At 39.9% G+C, this 17,338-nt stretch overlaps 1 protein-coding gene across 1 annotated transcript; it reads left to right on the top strand.

The window, feature by feature from the left end:
- The first annotated feature begins 2,369 nt into the window (after window positions 1–2,369).
- On the top strand, window positions 2,370–17,260 carry PDHA1 (pyruvate dehydrogenase E1 subunit alpha 1). The gene is made up of 11 exons (XM_079122934.1): window positions 2,370–2,527; window positions 8,109–8,168; window positions 8,721–8,894; window positions 9,905–10,031; window positions 10,845–10,936; window positions 11,872–11,964; window positions 12,759–12,914; window positions 13,341–13,412; window positions 15,270–15,337; window positions 16,436–16,544; window positions 17,002–17,260. The coding sequence occupies exons 1-11, from the start codon at window positions 2,471–2,473 to the stop codon at window positions 17,164–17,166; spliced, it is 1,173 nt and encodes a 390-aa protein (XP_078979060.1). The 5' UTR covers window positions 2,370–2,470; the 3' UTR covers window positions 17,167–17,260.
- Window positions 17,261–17,338: the final 78 nt, after the last annotated feature.

Here is a 17,338-nt window from a genome sequence, read left to right as displayed (position 1 = left end):
TCCTGAGGATACATCCCACTGAGGAGGCACAGTAACATTCCTGTGGTGTGAAGTAATGTGAGGTCATTCCGTGTGGGGTTATGCCAACAACTTGATATATGATTAAATTAGTTTGTTGCATTTCATTTCCATTTTTATGTTATTGTGTGTTATGGTTATGTAAAGCATTTATATGGTTCCAAAGATGAAAAGGCCCCTAGCCATAATCCTTCCACAGTGTTGTGCCTAGCACATCAAAGACATTCACAAATATTTGCTGACTTTTATGACATGTATATGATTGTTTTATTTCGATTCATTCACTGAAGGGGTGATGGTGATTCGAACCAGAAAACCAAAGGCATGTTAAGGGCCAGGATTTGCCTTGAAGGTCAGGTTGATTGAATATCTTTTGGGTGATTTGCAAAGGAAAAGGTCAAAGGCACATTTCAGGATCTCTAAATCCCCGAGGCACACAAACTGGTGGGGTCTGGGGTGGTGGGGAAGCAGAGTCCTTTGTCTCCAACTTCACTCAAGATGAAGGCACCCTCCTTTCTTAAGACTTTCTCTTCCTCAGGTCCGTGTCTTATGCAATTCTTTCTTCATCTCCCTGGCCTCCCCTTCAGATGCAGGAGAACTTTGTGAATATTCTAGCTCATATAACTTTACTTTTACCCGTAGTTAATAACTACAACCTCAACTTGTCACTGCCTGACACAATTTCCTAAAGCATCCCTCACTTTCAAGGTTGTTTCTAAGTTTGGCTTTGCAATTTCTACAAAGAAAGAGCATAAAGAAAATGTCCTGGTCATTTAAAAAAAATGGATTCCCTTGTTTCTCCACTGCAAAGTTACTATTTTAACCTTTGTAATGAATAAATTTCTTGTCAGAAGATATTTTGAGATTATGCAAATGTCCCACTAATTTTAGCCTCTATTTATGTTAATTCTTGTCTGCAACGGCCACTGTGGCCTTTGCCAAATGCTGACTTTCTATTTCCAGCATCTTTTTACATTAATTAATTGGAATTCTGTAATGAAAAGTTGTTCCTCCTTCCCCATTTATTTATTCAATTATGTCTTTGCAAATGATTTATGGCTGTTCATTTTATTCTGTGGGTTAAAACCAACAACTATCTGCATTTATTTTATCTTTCAAATAATAGAGCATTGGAAAAGGAAGGGAGAAGAGATAAAGAGAACTCTGAAGGAAATAGGAATGGCAGATCTCAGAAGCGGTCCCTGCCCCTTGCCTGAGATAGAATCCCCGAAGAGTCCTCCCCTACCCGCCACTAGAAACCCACTTGTTGAAGACAGCATGGCTCCCTGGATGATATAGTTCACTGAGCTGCTATTTCCAGGTTAACTGTACACTAGGGAAAAGGCACAACTCATCCCAAGTGCATGAGAGCCATTGTGAGATCTTTTCTATGCTCTCTGTTGCACTGGCCGTGCAGGTCACATATTGAAATATTACAGCGCCCTCCATCCTGGTTTCCTGAGTGATATCATGGAGAGTCCCTGGCCAATCTATGTTCGACACAGGAGTGGAAAATCAACCTCTGATAATTTGAGGCTAATTGGTACTGCAACATACCTGGTCCATCCTAACACAGTGGTCTAAACTCAAACAATGATCCACACATTTCCCTTCATTGTGCTCATTAAGTCCTAGGTCTTAAACCTTTATAGTGCTTGGGTAACCACAAGAAGCAAAGGATAAAGGCTTCTGGGTTTTTTCCAAGTTTAAAGCACATATCCAATCTGCAGTTGTCCACAACTGAGTTCTCACAAAAGAAGCAAAAGTTAACAGAAACTCAGAACAAATAAGCACTAAGACTGAACTCTTGTTCATATGAACATGGCCAACTCATGGCCAACTCGCAACATATAGCTGGGGAATTGATTTTTGGATCCTCAGTCAAGTAAACAGGGCAGCATTTTACAGCTGTTACATGATCTTTTAAAGGCAAGTTAGTGGCATAACCATTTATAGAAACAGTTGTTCTGTCCCTTTGGCCCCAACTGTGTCGCTAATCTTCATCTTCTCTTGCACTAAGTCAATGCTGCAAACTTGCATCACCAGCAGGACTAGGCATACCGTAGCACTACCCTGCACAATTAACATTCCCCAGAAGGCAGTGCAGATAGCAAGAAGGTCCCGCCTGCGGTGGGGCGGGCACTTTCCTACGCAGGCGCCTTCGGGTCCCCGCCTTCTCAATCGCCCACCGCGTGGTGACCTGAGGAGCCCAGAGCCCCGCCCCCTCTGGCGCTGATATTTAATGAGCGGTCGCAAGCCTTTCTGGTGGGCGGGGCAGGCGCTGGGAGCCGTCCTGGTTGGTCCGCAGACCTGCGCGGCGCATGACGTCGTTCGGACTCGTCACGTCGCGTTGCGTTTAAGGCGTGGCATCAGCTCCGGGCGCTTGAAGGAGACTTGGGGACGGCTTGTTCACCTAAGTCGTTGGAGTCGCCTCTGCAGCTGCTTGCTCTCCATGAGGAAGATGCTCGCGGCTGTCTCCCGCGTGTTGGCTGGCGCTGCCCAGAAGCCGGTGAGGCGGCCTGAGCCAGCGGGCTCGGGTGGGGCGTGAGCAAGGCCGAGGCGGGACCGGAGGAGGGCGGGCTGGACCTCCTAGCACCCGGCTGTGGCTGTGTGCTGTTTGGGGCCGGGCGCCGGAAGGGGGACACGCGGGAAGCCGCGGACCTTTGTTTTGACTCCTCGCGGTATATTCTGCTCCTGGCCCCGGGGTGAGAGACTCGGGCTAGGGAGGAGGGGGATCCCTACAAGATTTTCGTGGAGTTCGGCTGCGCCTCCCCCCCCACCCCCCTGCGCCCCCGTCGGCCCGGCTCCGCTGGCCAAGCAGGAGGAGTGTTGGAGGATTTCCAGCCCCTGTTTACAGGACATGGAAATGGTGAGGCTAGGGCTTCTGGTCGTCAGTTGGCTCCACTCATTTCAAATCTTACTAATTTCGTTCCTCTTGACCGAGAGGCAATATAGTACGTAATAGTAAAGAGCTTGGAATCCGGGGATTTGAGTTATTCGGTTCAAACAGCGTTCTCACCATTTAACTACTGTGATCTTAGGGAAGCGCACACACAAAAAATTTTTTTTCAACGTCCTGGTGCGTGGTTTCTTCATTTAAAATGGAGATAAGAAGAGTACTTTCCCTACAGTGAATCGCACCAGCGAGTACATCCACAAGATAGGGATTCTAATTAGAATAAGATATATTCCATGCTCGTATAATTATATCAAAATGGATTTTGCAGTCATGTGTAACTAAAAAGTACAACAACAAAAAGAGTACTTTCCTCGTGGCATTATCGTGAGGATTCAACAATGACCCGTGCCTAAACCTTTCCGAATAGTGTCTGGCACATAGTGAGTGCCATATATGTTTAATATTGTTATTTTATGGAGTGCTAAGTTTGGTGTACATTTGTTAGACACATACACTTGGCCCTGATGAGGGTTCAAACGGGGTCAGACTCGCCAAAAACAAATTTCCTCCTTTCCCTTCCTCTCAGCTTTGGAGCTTTTATTGGCAATCACTTCGCGAGCGGTCAGGGAGAACCCAGAGAGGAAACTACCTTCACCCTTAAACACACAGAGGCTTAGAGTAAAGGTAGCTAAAGAAAACAGAAGTGATCTTAAGAGGGTGGGGGTTAAGGTTAAGTCTATTTATGGCCCCAGCTTTTAGATGTTCCTCATATCTAAGCTAGCATTTTGACCTCTAGGCACAGTGAGATAGTGTTTGTTGGTATAACTGCCCCAAGCTTTGACTTGTAATTCTGGTTCTAGTAATTTCCCCAGGACTTAATACAACTCTGGGCATTATGGGCAGAGATTGTCAAAATGTAGGAAGTGGGCTGCTCTAGGAATCCCATTGACTAATGACAAAACGATTTGATTAACCCATTAAATCCCAGGTTTTCAGTTCTGAGAATTATTTCAACAAAATTGATACAGGTGCACTAAAATAGGTGAAAATCAATCTAGAGCTTATACACATTGTTAACATAATTGTTATATTCTAATATGTTCTTATTATGTAGCTATATATTACATACTGTATTTTTATAAGTGTTCCACATTTGGGATGATGGGACAAAATGGGTTAATCAGATACTATATTAGCATTTGAATTGTAACTGGAAGCCTACCTTCCTGTTAACGGTAAGCGCCATATATTCAGTGCTTATTGAGATCTTTTTGTCGTCATTCTAATTAGTTATACATGACAGTAATATGCATTTTGATACATCATAAAATGGAGTATAACTTCTCATTCTTCTGGCTGTACATGATGTAGAATCACACTGGTTGTGTAATCATATATATATGTATATATGTATATGTACACACACACACACACACACAGGGAAATAATACCAGATTCATTCTACTATCTTTCCTAGCCCATACCCCTGAGATCTTAGTACATGTCAGGCAGTAGGCTGGATTTGTCATATGCTTTATCTCATTTAATTCCCACAACATCAGTTTTTAGTTGAGCCTAAGAAGTAGAGACATGTTTGTGTTTTAGTTATAGGCAGAGGTTAACTGAAGGTGAAGTTTGCTTACAGCTTTGAGATTGGACAAGGCATTTAAGCAAAAACAAATAGAAGCATTGGAAAGGAAAAACATTTTCAAAGATACTACTGAAATCAAACTTGGAACGTTTTAGGAAGTTGAATTGGAACTTGAAACTAATAAATGCTAAATTTCATACCTTTCTACCAGAGTTTCTGCTTTAAAGAAGTGTCATCATCTGTGGCTATCTGTTGCTAGAGGCCATTACTAGTAGATCCTTGTCTTTGTTATTAGATGCTTGATGGAGATTTAATATTCTGGAAGTCAGATTTATTGTTTCTCTTATTTGCGGTTTTTTTTTCCTAACCTTACGTAAGAACATCGAATTCCAGAGATGAAGTCATGTAAGAAAGTGCTCAGTTATCTTCCCGTTTGGTAGTGTCAGCTCTTCAGATAATTAGTTTTCTGTGTTAATTGTACTTGTCCTGCACTGATTAATTAGGAACCATTCCCGGAGCTTCTACAATTAGCAAGAACTAAAAGTTTTGCCCTTATCTTTTTAAAGGTTAGAGCAATAAATTCCTAATGTGTTGGCTCTTATTACATTTTGTAATTCTTCATATGAATGGATGTCTTTTTCATTTCAGTATAAATAACACAAAATAGATTAAGGCTTACTTTTTAATATTATACATGTAGGAAGCCTTCCCTCCCAAAATGACAAATGCAAACTTTTGTAACTAGAGTCCTATCAGCTACACCTTGAAGAGGGAGAAAGGTTAGGCAGTTGGTTTGATAGCTGTGATCCTCTGCCTAAAACTAATCCCCTTACCTTCCCTCCCAGGACTCTGCATGTGTTTTTTCTTTTCGCTTTTTCTTCTCTTTGTTTGCCTTCCCCTCTTGAGATAGGGAATTATGGAGATTTATCTCAGGCTTATAGATTGTCATTGTCTCATAGTGTTTGGCATGAAACTTTGAAATGGATTATACAATTGTGATTTCATTTCTGAATGAGGTTGATAGTTGAAGTTATTTCCTGGAAGAAAACTGAATTGCATTAATTTTTTTATTCTTTGTCTTATTGTTTATATTTCTGTTATGAGTTCAGAAGTAGGTAAGATTTTTACTTTACACTGGTAAAATCTGGAATTTTTTAAATGTATTTCCTCCTTCACATGAATGAATCCTGTGTATTTAGGAACATAAAGTTTTCATTTTATTGAATAGGTTGGGTCTCTGTCAAAGAAGAATCTCTTTTTAGGGGTTGGGGGTGCAACTCAGTGGAAGGGCATATGCTTGGCATACTTGAAGCCCTGGATTCAATCACCAGCACCAAAAAAGAAATCCCATTTAAAAGAGAATTTTTTTTATGACTATCCAGAGAAAATGAATAGTAGTTGTCTTTTAAGAAATCTCAGTTAAATATGATATACTCACATTTCTAATATGGCTTTTAGCTTCTTTAATTTACATTTGCCCCTTTCACCCTTTGTATCAGTGGTTCTGCTCATTTTTGAGGTTCTTAATAATGAAAAAGGGGGAGAAATTAGCTTTCTGGCTGTTGCAATTTTTGCCCTTCCAGTTCTTTACTATATGTAGCACAGTTTATCATTTTTCATTTTTTTGACTTTATGATTTTTGTTTGCTTTTTGTTACCATTGCCTACCTGGTTTGAGCTCTATTTTTAAATTGTTCCCAAAACTGTAGTTCCTGTAGTTTTATCTGGAAATTTATTTTTCAATACAATAGATAATTTTAGCTCTGCAAAATAATTTAATGGTTACAAATAACACATCTCTTATGACTGTCAAACATCACCTTTTCATTCCTGCCTCTCAGCTTATATCTTCCCAAATTTCCAAATTTTCTTCATTCTGAGATATATTTAATGGACTCTAACTTAACTGAAGCATTTATTTCTAGTATTTAGACTTTTTTGGTGTGTCATTGGCCTTTTTATTTGTTTTTGGCTTTGTCAGATAATAGTACAGTAGTCCCTCATTGGTTTTAGTTATTTGTGGTCAGCTGTGGCCTGAAAGTATTAAATGGAAAGTTACAAAAATAAGCAATTCAAAAGTTTAATCTGGGGCTGGGGAGATAGCTCAGTCGGTAGAGTGCTTGCCTTATAAGCACAAGGCCCTGGGTTCGATCCCCAGCACCGGAAAAAAAAAAAAAAAAGTTTAATCTGTGTGCCATTACAACTAGTATGATGAAATTTTGTCCAGTCCAAGTCAGGATGAGAATCATCCCTTCATCTAAGATACACTCATATGTTACCTGCGTGTTAGTCACTTAGGAGCCCTCTTGCTTATCAGATCTACTGTCTTGGTATTATAGTGCTCTATATAGGGTTTAGTACTCTTTGGTTTTAGGCATCTGCTTTGGGTCTTGGAATATGTAACCCCTGCAGATAAGGAGGAACTGCTATATACTGACAGGTAAAGAGATGAATGGATAATAGCTTTCTACCTCTTGGCTCGTTCATTTGGGAGGTACACAGAGCACAGCATTCTTAACTCTTCTCATCAAGATAAGTCCAGTGCTAGCGTTAGATAGGAAAAAAATGCTGTATTACATGTCAGATGTGCTTTTTATGAGATCTGATGAATATGCTTCAAGTCTCCATGAAAAGAATGCATGCTGGTTTACATGTCAGTGTGAAAATGTGGTAGGAAGTAGCTGTTTAATATAGTACAGTATGTCTTTTTGGTATAACCTAAATGTTGGCCACTAAATAGAATACTTTTGCTGTGAACAGCTCTGTTCCCTTGTAAGAGCAGGAAGAAGTCCTTACCCCCAAGCAGTGACAGCTACCCAAACATCAAGAAGGAAACACCGTTTTAGAGAATATTTCTCCCTTCTGGGGCCTCAGGAGGAGCCTACCCAAGATGTAGGCTGTTCAAATTATAAAACTGCTGGCTCAAGTCTATTGTTTTTAAGTCAATGCTAAATATCTTTGGTTCCATCTCTTATATTTCTCACTAATGTACTCATCTCATACTTTGAATAGTTTATTTTCCCTTACAGGTCTGTTTCATACAAAAGTGAAGTTTTCCTGGAATGGGGACTGACTATTAGTTTTATTTGAAGTATACTTTTGACAGTTAACCTCTAGATGAGTGGTATCAGGTTATTACTGAAAATAGTATATGTCCCTATGACTTTTTTTCCCCTTTTTGTCTGCCAGGGATTAAACCCAGGGCCCTGTACATTCAAGGCAGGTGCCCTACCAACTAAGCTATATCCACAGCCCTGAAAATAGTATAAATAAAGCCCACAGTCTCTTCATTTTGGTTATTAATTTCATTATATTCCCACTAATATTTTTTGAAAACAAAGTGATTAAGTGTATGAGTTTGGTTTTTGCCATCTTTCACTGTCTTCATGATCATGTTTGATTGGCCAAAGCGTGGATTTATTTTGGAAGACAAGGAGGATACTAGCATAGTAAACAGAGTGGAAGAGAAGCCCATGAACATGTTGGGCCCCCATTAAAGTTCCATGACTACATCCTGATAATTGATCGTTATAATAATGACTTTATAAAATAACTGACAGTAAAAAAGTACTGATTTATTTGCGTATTTTTGTCTTTCTAGGCAAGCAGAGTGCTAGTGGCATCCCGTAATTTTGCAAATGATGCTACATTTGAAATTAAGGTAAGAGGTATTTTACTTTGCCATAAGTTTTTCCACAGGTACACTCTGATACAATTTTATACCTTCAGAACATTTTTGATACTTATGCTTTTTTTGACATTTTCTCCCAAATGTTCCAGAATCAAAGGCTCAGAGAAGTTTGGCAAACATAAGAATTTATTCTTAGAAGCTCGTTGGTGTTTCAAGGAAGGGAGGCATAAATAATGGAAACTTACTTCAAACTTTAGGACGTGACTCAGTAAAACATTTGAATAAGAAGGTTCTTAGATGTTTCTTTGAAAATTCATCTTTCAGCCTGTAACACCAAGTTACACCAAGGCGTTTTCATAAAAAAAAAAAAAAATCTCAGAAAAATTTCCTTCCTCCAAAGCCCATCCCTTTGCCTGGTGTGGCTTATAGATTTAAGGAGTCAGAAGCAATATAAAGCATTGACAATATGCTCTTTTGCTGATTTTTGAGTTCAGTATTATTTGAGACTGAGTTGGATCTTCGAATGAGTCAGCTGTGTTAGCAATATAGTAACTGGGGGATGACTGCCGTGCTCCATTTCAGAAATGTGACCTTCACCGGCTGGAAGAGGGCCCTCCTGTCACAACAGTGCTCACCAGGGAGGATGGGCTCAAATACTACAGGATGATGCAGACTGTGCGCCGAATGGAGTTAAAGGCCGATCAGCTTTATAAACAGAAAATTATTCGTGGTTTCTGTCACTTGTGTGATGGTCAGGTAAGTGGTAGGTTTCTAATAAAACCATATTTGTTGTTGTTGTTGTTCGTGATGCTGGGGATTAAATGTAGGGCCTTATGCGTGCTAGGCAAGCACTCTACCAACTGAGCTGTTTCCCCACCCCAAACCATGGTTATTTAGGTATGGTTTCTATTTGTTGATTTTTTTACTCTGCCTTTTGTGTCAGAAGGATTTGAAGTTGGTATTTAAAATTAAAAATAGAATCCCAAAACCTGCTATGAAGCTTAGGCTAAAGCATTCATTCACATAAAACATTGTCAATTTCCTGTGTGCATTCTTAGAATTTTCCTAATTTAAAACTTTCTGACAGGGCCTGGGATTGTAGCTCAATGGTAGAGCACTTGCCAAGCACATATAAGGCACTGGGTTCGATCTTCAGCACCACATACAAAAAATAAAATAAAGGTATTATGTTAAAAAAAATTCTGACATTGCAGTCATCTTTACTCTTGGGAAAAGGGGTTATTTTATTGGTTTGTTGTTTTGTGGGTTTAAGCCAAAGGTTACAAACTGAAATCTGTTGGGGCCAGTTAGATAAGATCAATGAATGAAAAAAGATTGGGTATACAAAACATGAGAATGATGACAGGGACTGGGGTTAAACTGGGGGCAGTATGCCCACTCAGAGGGATGCCGTGATGTGGTTCCAGCTAGCTAGTTGGTGCCAAATGGAAATAAGGGGCTGAGGTTTCCTAGTGTTTTGTTTCTCTGAGAGAAAACAAGTCTCAGTTTTCATGTGACATTCCCTCAGTATTTTAATGTTAACATCTGACTCAGAATCTTTCACTGTACAGGCACATCTGTGGATTGCTTGTGACTTCTGATTTGGGCCTTGCCCTCCACTGTTCTTGATGAAAAAAATATATCACTTTCTATAGTTACTAGTGAGGAGTTTTAGCCCACTTAACATAATGTTTCATAACATTTGGTCTAATAGAAACCTTTTTATCCAGAAATGAATGTCATGTTGGTTTCTTCCTTTAATACAGGAAGCCTGCTGTGTGGGCCTGGAGGCTGGCATAAACCCCACGGACCACCTCATCACGGCCTACCGGGCTCATGGTTTCACCTTCACTCGTGGTCTTTCTGTCCGAGAAATTCTTGCAGAGCTAACAGGTTTGCTATGGGTTTACAGAAAGGGGAAGAGAATGAATTAAGTTTTTAGATATTTCACCATTAAGGTGCTAAGCATTGCAAGTTAGTGCTAAAAACTTTTTGAGTTTAAAATTAAAAATCCCCCAAAATCCTTGGGTGTTTGAAGCTTTGATACATTTGTTGTCCTTTGGAAGTAAACTAGCCATTTGTAAAGTCATCTGGTCCCTCAAATAAATATTTTGTAAATCAGAATGGGGTTATCATCATCAAGCCTGTCAATAGAAGTAGAGCAGTCATGGTTGGGTTGAAGCACTCCCTGATATACAGTGTGTAGAGTCTAGCAATGTTTAAAATTCCTGTTTTCTTTGTCCCCTTGACTCTTTTTTTTAAGTATTTTTTTTTAGTTGTAGATGGACACAGTATCTTTATTCACTTATTTTTTTTTAACGTCCTGAGGATTAGACCCAGTGCCTCACACATGCGAGGCAAGCACTATACCACTGAGCTACAGCCCCAGCCCTGTTCTCTTGACTCTTGAACTGTTTAGTTTACCAGTGTAGGAAAAATCAGATATGTTGTGACTGGCCAAAAAAGTCCTGGCTACTATATTAACATCTGAAGGCAACTAAGTGATTAAAGAACAGGTGTGATTGAAATGGTCAAGGACATGGAATTAGTCTGAACTTCCTTATCAAAGGGTAGGGAGACAAGGAGGAACATACGTTTGCATGGGGGGGACAGATGCTTAGGAATTGAATTGGTCTCCAAGTAAAGACTTGGGTGTGGTTTTATGGTATATTTGTTTTTCACACGTGTGTGTTCTGCCCTTTCTAGGACGAAGAGGAGGCTGTGCAAAAGGGAAAGGAGGATCGATGCACATGTATGCCAAGAACTTCTATGGGGGCAATGGCATTGTTGGAGCTCAGGTAGTCAAGGATGAGGATCTCGTGCTTTCGTAGATCTCAGCTTTCGTATATGTGGTCCCAGCCATGTCTTCAGAAACTTTGACAACCCAGAGAACTTCTCTCTGAAGAATTTTAGTACTTTGGGGACAATTTTTTTTAGTACTTTGGGGGCTTTTTAAATTTTTTTCTTCTTAGTTGTAGGTGGACACAGTACCTTTATTTTTTTTCTAAGTAGTTCTGAGGATCAAACCTCGGGTCTCAGGTGTGCTAGGTCAGCACTTTACCACTGAGCCACAGGCTCAGCCTGCTCTGTTTGCTTTTAAATCCCTATTCTTTCTTAAGTTACCATTTGAGCAATAAGTAGATTTGGATAGTGATTTAAAATTTATTCATTTTTATGTTTCACAAGTAAGCAAGAGCCTCTAGCAGTAGAACTATCCCGTCAGTTTCCTCTGTATTTCAGTACATGAATTACTTATTGGATCAACTTCATCCTATCTCTGCCTTGTCCTAGCTCCTAACACTAGAAGAGGTGGCATTCAGGGTCTTAGGGGCCTACTGATGATCCAAAGCCAACCTCTATCAGTAGGGAGTCCTTGCTCACATCAATTATTGAAAAATGAAAAATTAACAGCATGTAATATATCTAATAGAGTAAGATTCTATTATATGTATTTTAAATCTGGGTTCTATTTTTTTATTTTTTAGGGTTAGTAGTTGAATCTTTAGGTGCAGATAAGTCATTGCCTACTGGTCAAAACAGAATATGGTATTTATTCATGTTTTATTACTGGTTTGAATATCGGGTGGGTAAACAGAGACAAGGTTGGGGTAGGAATAGTTTATAGCAACAATGTGATTTCTGTTTTAAATTCTGTCCAGGAGTTAAAATTCAGAGCATTACTCCTCTCATGGATTTCTTTGGTTCCTCTTTTGGTCATCCTTAATGTTATTAGGTGCCCCTGGGAGCTGGGATTGCCCTGGCCTGCAAGTACAATGGAAAAGATGAGGTCTGTTTGACTTTATATGGTGATGGTGCTGCTAATCAGGTATGTATTTAACTTTGTGACACCAATTATTTTCATGTCCAAAGTGTTGAATGATCACAGTTGGGTTTGTAAAGGAAATGGTATATGGCTTATTGGTTGAAATAGTATTTCATGTGTCAAGTTAGCATTTGGTTTTCTGACTGAGTCAGAGATGTACCCCTGGGCACATTTCACACCAAGCTTTATAGGGGCACATTCCTGTGAGGGAGCTCTTCTTAGCTGCACATTAGTGCTTCCCAAATCTATTCTGTGGTGAAGGATTTTTTAAAAAAATTTGTAACCCATTGCAAACCAATACTATAAGATACAAACAGGCTCATTCTCTTAGATGCCAGGGCAGTGTCCTATAATGGTGTCTGAGCCCTGGCTCTTCCATTTCTTGCTTGTCCTGTTTAGGTGCGTGTAACCACCAGTCTGAAAGGCCCTTGGTGTCATAGATGCTGTTTCACTCTGGTCATCCAGTGGGTTGGATAGATTAATATAGCATAAAACTAGGTAGTTTTTACACGTTGCTCATCTTCCCAGTGTATTCTGTACTACTCTGGAGGCCCCAGAGAAACAAGTAATGGTATTTGTCTCCCCTTAGTTGCAAGAATATGATGCCTGCTGCTTCTCCCCACCACCCCAACACATGCTTCTTTCCCTTACTACCAGAAACTTGTTTTTAGATGATGAGGCTTTTCAGTCTTTATGAAAGCACTCGGTGCCAGGCAGAGCAACTGTTGGAATGATGAAGAAGTCTATAGAGAAATGAGCAAAATAAAACCACTTGAGCTTTTTATTATTACTTCCAGGGTCAGATATTTGAAGCTTACAATATGGCAGCATTGTGGAAATTACCTTGTATTTTCATCTGTGAGAATAACCGCTATGGAATGGGTACATCTGTTGAGAGAGCAGCAGCCAGCACTGATTACTACAAAAGAGGCGATTTTATTCCTGGGCTGAGGGTAAGGACACCTCTCATAGAGCCAGGACCACATCTTCTCAGCTAGATGCCCTCATGCATACTCTTGATGGTCTTAGAAAACTTGAAGAATTTCACTTTCTTATGTATGAGCAGGTCATATAAAAGTAAAATGGGGGGCTAGGGTTGTGGCTTAGTGGTAGAGTGCTTGCCTAGCATATGTGAAGCACTGGGTTTGATTCTCAGCACCGCATATAAATAAATAAAGGTCCGTGAAGAACTAAAAATGTATATATATTTAAAAAAAAAAAAAAAAGTAAAATGGGAGGGCTGGAGTATGGCTCAGGGTAGAGCACTTGCCCAGTATTTATGAATCCCTGGGTTCCATCCCCAGCACTATTTAAAAAAAGTGGTGAAATGGGTTCGAACAGTTGGATTTATATTCTGTTGCTTCCACCTTTATTAATAGGTGGATGGAATGGATATCCTGTGTGTCCGAGAAGCAACAAGGTTTGCAGCTGCCTATTGTAGATCTGGGAAGGTAAGACTCCCCAATGACTTTGTCTTAGGCCCTGTGGCTAAAAATGTTTAAAGTTAAAAGAAGAATTCCCACCTGCCTCTGGTAGCTCTCCAGGACTAGCTGCTAACTGAAGTGTATGAAATAGAAGCAGAGTCCAGGCAGGTGAATGGAGTCCTGTAAATAGCATGGTCTTGGTAGCTCACATCCTGGGAAACAGTCCACTTTTCCCCCATTTGAGGTTAGTCTTCTGGTGTTTCCTCAGTATTTTGCCTCTGCCTTCACCATGATGATCTATTTTTGTTTTGGTTAATTGTTCACCCTCCCACCCATTAAGTATAAGCCCCTTGAGTGACCAACTTAGGGATTGCCACAGTGCCCAGCATAGGACTTTGCTTACGTAATAGGTATTAAATATGTTTCTTCTTTGCAGATTAACAGTAAAAGTGCACATAATCTTAGTCTTGCTGCTTCAGCCCTAAAAATCTGTACTTTTCAGTGTATGGCAGTGAGAAAGAAAATAATGAAATTGGCCTAAAAAGAGGTTTAAGATGTACATGTATGATTACACAAGTGGTGTGAATCTACATTGTGTACAAGCATAGAAATGAAAAGTTGTACCCCATTTGTGTATAGTGAATCAAAATGCAGTCTGTAAAAATTAAATAAATAAAAATTTTAAAAGAGAGGCTTAAGTACCTTAGTGCTAGTAGAAATTGAGTAGTTGCTCTCAAATCAGTCTTCCACTGCCAAAAAAGCACAGCCCTGTGGTTTACCTTTTAGTGAGGTACCATGTGTGTATTTGGGCAGTAGTACGAATCATATGTGAAAGTAATGATGAAAAAGTCAGGGTGGAGGGAAAAGAAACTAGAAGGGATGTGGAGTGATAAAGCAGAACAGGGCTAAGGTGATAGATTGACTGTAGTGGGCTGAGCAGTCCACATGAGACTAGGAGCCAGACCCTCAGGTGGGTGTTCCTCTATCTCTTCCAGTTCCTGAAAAGAACATGTGGGGTCCAACCCTGGGTGAAAACATGCTCAGTTCACAGAATATTTGGACTTAACCTGACCAAAGCCTGATCTTAAAACTATGGGAGGACCTAGAAACCCCCCTTATCACCCCTAGTCCAACGCACTGTAATTCCAAGTGACTACAAGATGACATTACCAAAAGACTAAATAAATAAATGCCAAAATGAATCCACCCCCACCTGTTCATAGCCTTGCCAGTCGGCTAGTGTAGCATGAGTAAGCTGCTTGGTGATGCACAGCTGAGCTGGCCAGACGCCTAGCAGAGTTACACTTTAGGTATCAAAGGTCTTGGGGCCTGCCAGCTTTCTGTTAAACCAGCAAAGTCTAGTTGAAGCGGGATTGGCTACTGGCCTCTACAAAAAACACTGCATCATGAAATGGGCAACTTTGTTTAGGTGGAAGTGGAAATCTACTTACTATCCATGGGCTTTGTAACATGTTCTGTGTCCTTTTGATTAAAAACAAATTGTTGGCAGATTAAGTTCTGCTGTACCATTGAGCTTCACCCCCAGCTTTTTTATTTTTTATTTTGAGACCAAGTTTCTGAGGCTGGCCTCAAGCTTACATAGTGCTCCTGCCTCAGCCTCTTGCATCAATGGGATTATAGGGGTAATCATTTACATCATACCTGGATTTAAGTTCCTAATAAAAATGAGAAGGATGAAACATGCTGTAAGTAGGTATTAGAATCGTTCAACCAATAAGAAATTCTTGACAACTCGGCTGATTTATAGAAGATTGAATAGAATACATTGGATGCTGCAAGGGTCTCTATTTGACGCTGTGAATTGTTGGCATTACTGGTCCTGGTCCCCTTACCTTACCTAACCACTTATGGATTCCATTTTAGGGACCCATCCTGATGGAGCTGCAGACTTACCGTTATCATGGACACAGTATGAGTGACCCTGGAGTCAGGTATAGTCATGGGAGATCTGGGTGTGGCTTTCAAAGTGAATGGGCTTGGATTAGTGCTGTTTACATGAAATCACTTTAGTTGACATCAAGTAGTTAAATTTAAGTCTTAGTCTAAAAGAAGTACTAATAAATTGGTTCTAATATAGAAAGCATTCAAAGTCCCTACAATATACAGTATGTCAGTGTTAGCAAGAGTAGTAATTTAAAAAAAAAAAACATATGACTAAATTGTAGAGGGAAATCATTACATAAAACAGGTCTGATGGGAGAGTAGTATATTTGGAAGTATTTAGCATTATCCCAAATTCACACATGGCATACTTTACCTGAAGAGAATCAGGATTTGGAAATGTTATTCTAGCTGGTAGGGAGGGAAACTAACTGAAACACAGGTGTTCAGTAGATTGAAATTTATCAAAAGAGCAGGTTACACTAAGAAGGTGTGAGTTTTCCTCTTTCACTTGGTAGCTCTTGCATATAATTCTGCAATCGCAGAGTCAACACAATTAAAAGTCAGTTTAGTCAAAGTAAACAGCCTTTGTTCAATGAACTTTAAAGGGAAAATAATAGCAAATTAAGCGGGAAAATGTACTTTGTGTGATTTGGTTTTCAAAAAGTGGTAAAACCCTTGCTTTTAGTGTTATTTCAAACATATCTTTTTCCTCTATCATAGAATCAAGAAATGGAAAACCTGATGTATTATGTTTTTGCTGGCCATGCTTTGGGGTTGTAAGGGAAAAAGTCAAGATGCTTGGCATTAATGCCCCAACCCATGTAAAATATAAGAGCTCCAAGGCATGGGACAGGTGACACTTCTTTCATACCCTACTTCTAGATTAAAGAAGCAAACCAGAACTTGGCCCCCATTGCTAGAATGCCAGAGAAGCCCTGAGTTTCAGCATACAGTTTTCTATAAAAGATAGAACCAGTTCTTACAGGCTGCTTTCTTGTGTTTTGGAAGTACAACTCTGTTCTTCTCCAGTAACATTGGTGTTAATGTGTCCCTTCCTCTCAGGAATGTATGCATATTTCACCAAGCTGTCTGCCCCACTGGAACTATTATTATACCTACCTATCACTGTGTTTCTCTCCTCATAGTTACCGTACACGAGAAGAAATTCAGGAAGTAAGAAGTAAGAGTGACCCTATAATGCTTCTTAAGGATAGAATGGTGAACAGCAATCTTGCCAGTGTTGAAGAATTAAAGGTACAGTCACTCTTAGTGGTTTAAGTCTGGCTTTAAAGGGTGGCTCTCTTTTCCTAACAGTTTCCTCTCACAAAAAGTTGCCATATCTGGGTAACCACAGAGTCATGGGTAAATTTGTCCAAGCCTAGGAAAGTGAGGTGATGGGGCATAATTCTGAAATCTCACGAGGCTATTCTTTAAGATTAGGTGGGCAGTGAACTAAGTAGTGAAAGTATGTGTTATCATAGATCATATTGGCAAAAAGCCCTTTTTTATGCTTCCCCCATTAGCATAGTTCATTTTAAATTCATGTACAGTACTTGGATTATCTTCCTGTGAAGATTATTTTTAAAATGTTCAAACTATCAACTGTTGGTACTTCTAGAATTAGTAGAAGAGTTATACCAGCAATAGGTTTTGAGTAGAACTCTAGCTGCTGTTCATTTAAAACTCTCTTGCACTGTAATCCAATGTTTAGGAAATTGATGTTGAAGTAAGGAAAGAAATTGAAGATGCTGCCCAGTTTGCCACAGCTGATCCCGAGCCACCTTTGGAAGAATTAGGCTACCACATCTACAGCAGTGATCCACCCTTTGAAGTGCGTGGTGCCAACCAGTGGATCAAGTTTAAATCAGTCAGCTAATGGGAGATGTGTGTAATAATGGGCTATTCATCAGCAACTATAAGGAACAGTGTTGTCAACTTTGAGGAAATGAGATCCAGAAAAACAGAAGTCTTAGAAAATAAATAGCATGTAAATTAAACTGAAGGGAGAGTAAGCGCATGCAGTTTGTACATTGTTGCATTAGAAGATG

The sequence above is a fragment of the Sciurus vulgaris genome, assembly GCF_902686455.1.
Source record: "Sciurus vulgaris genome assembly, chromosome: X".
Taxonomy (NCBI): Eukaryota; Metazoa; Chordata; class Mammalia; order Rodentia; family Sciuridae; genus Sciurus; species Sciurus vulgaris.
This window is presented reverse-complemented; position numbering and strand designations above follow the sequence as displayed.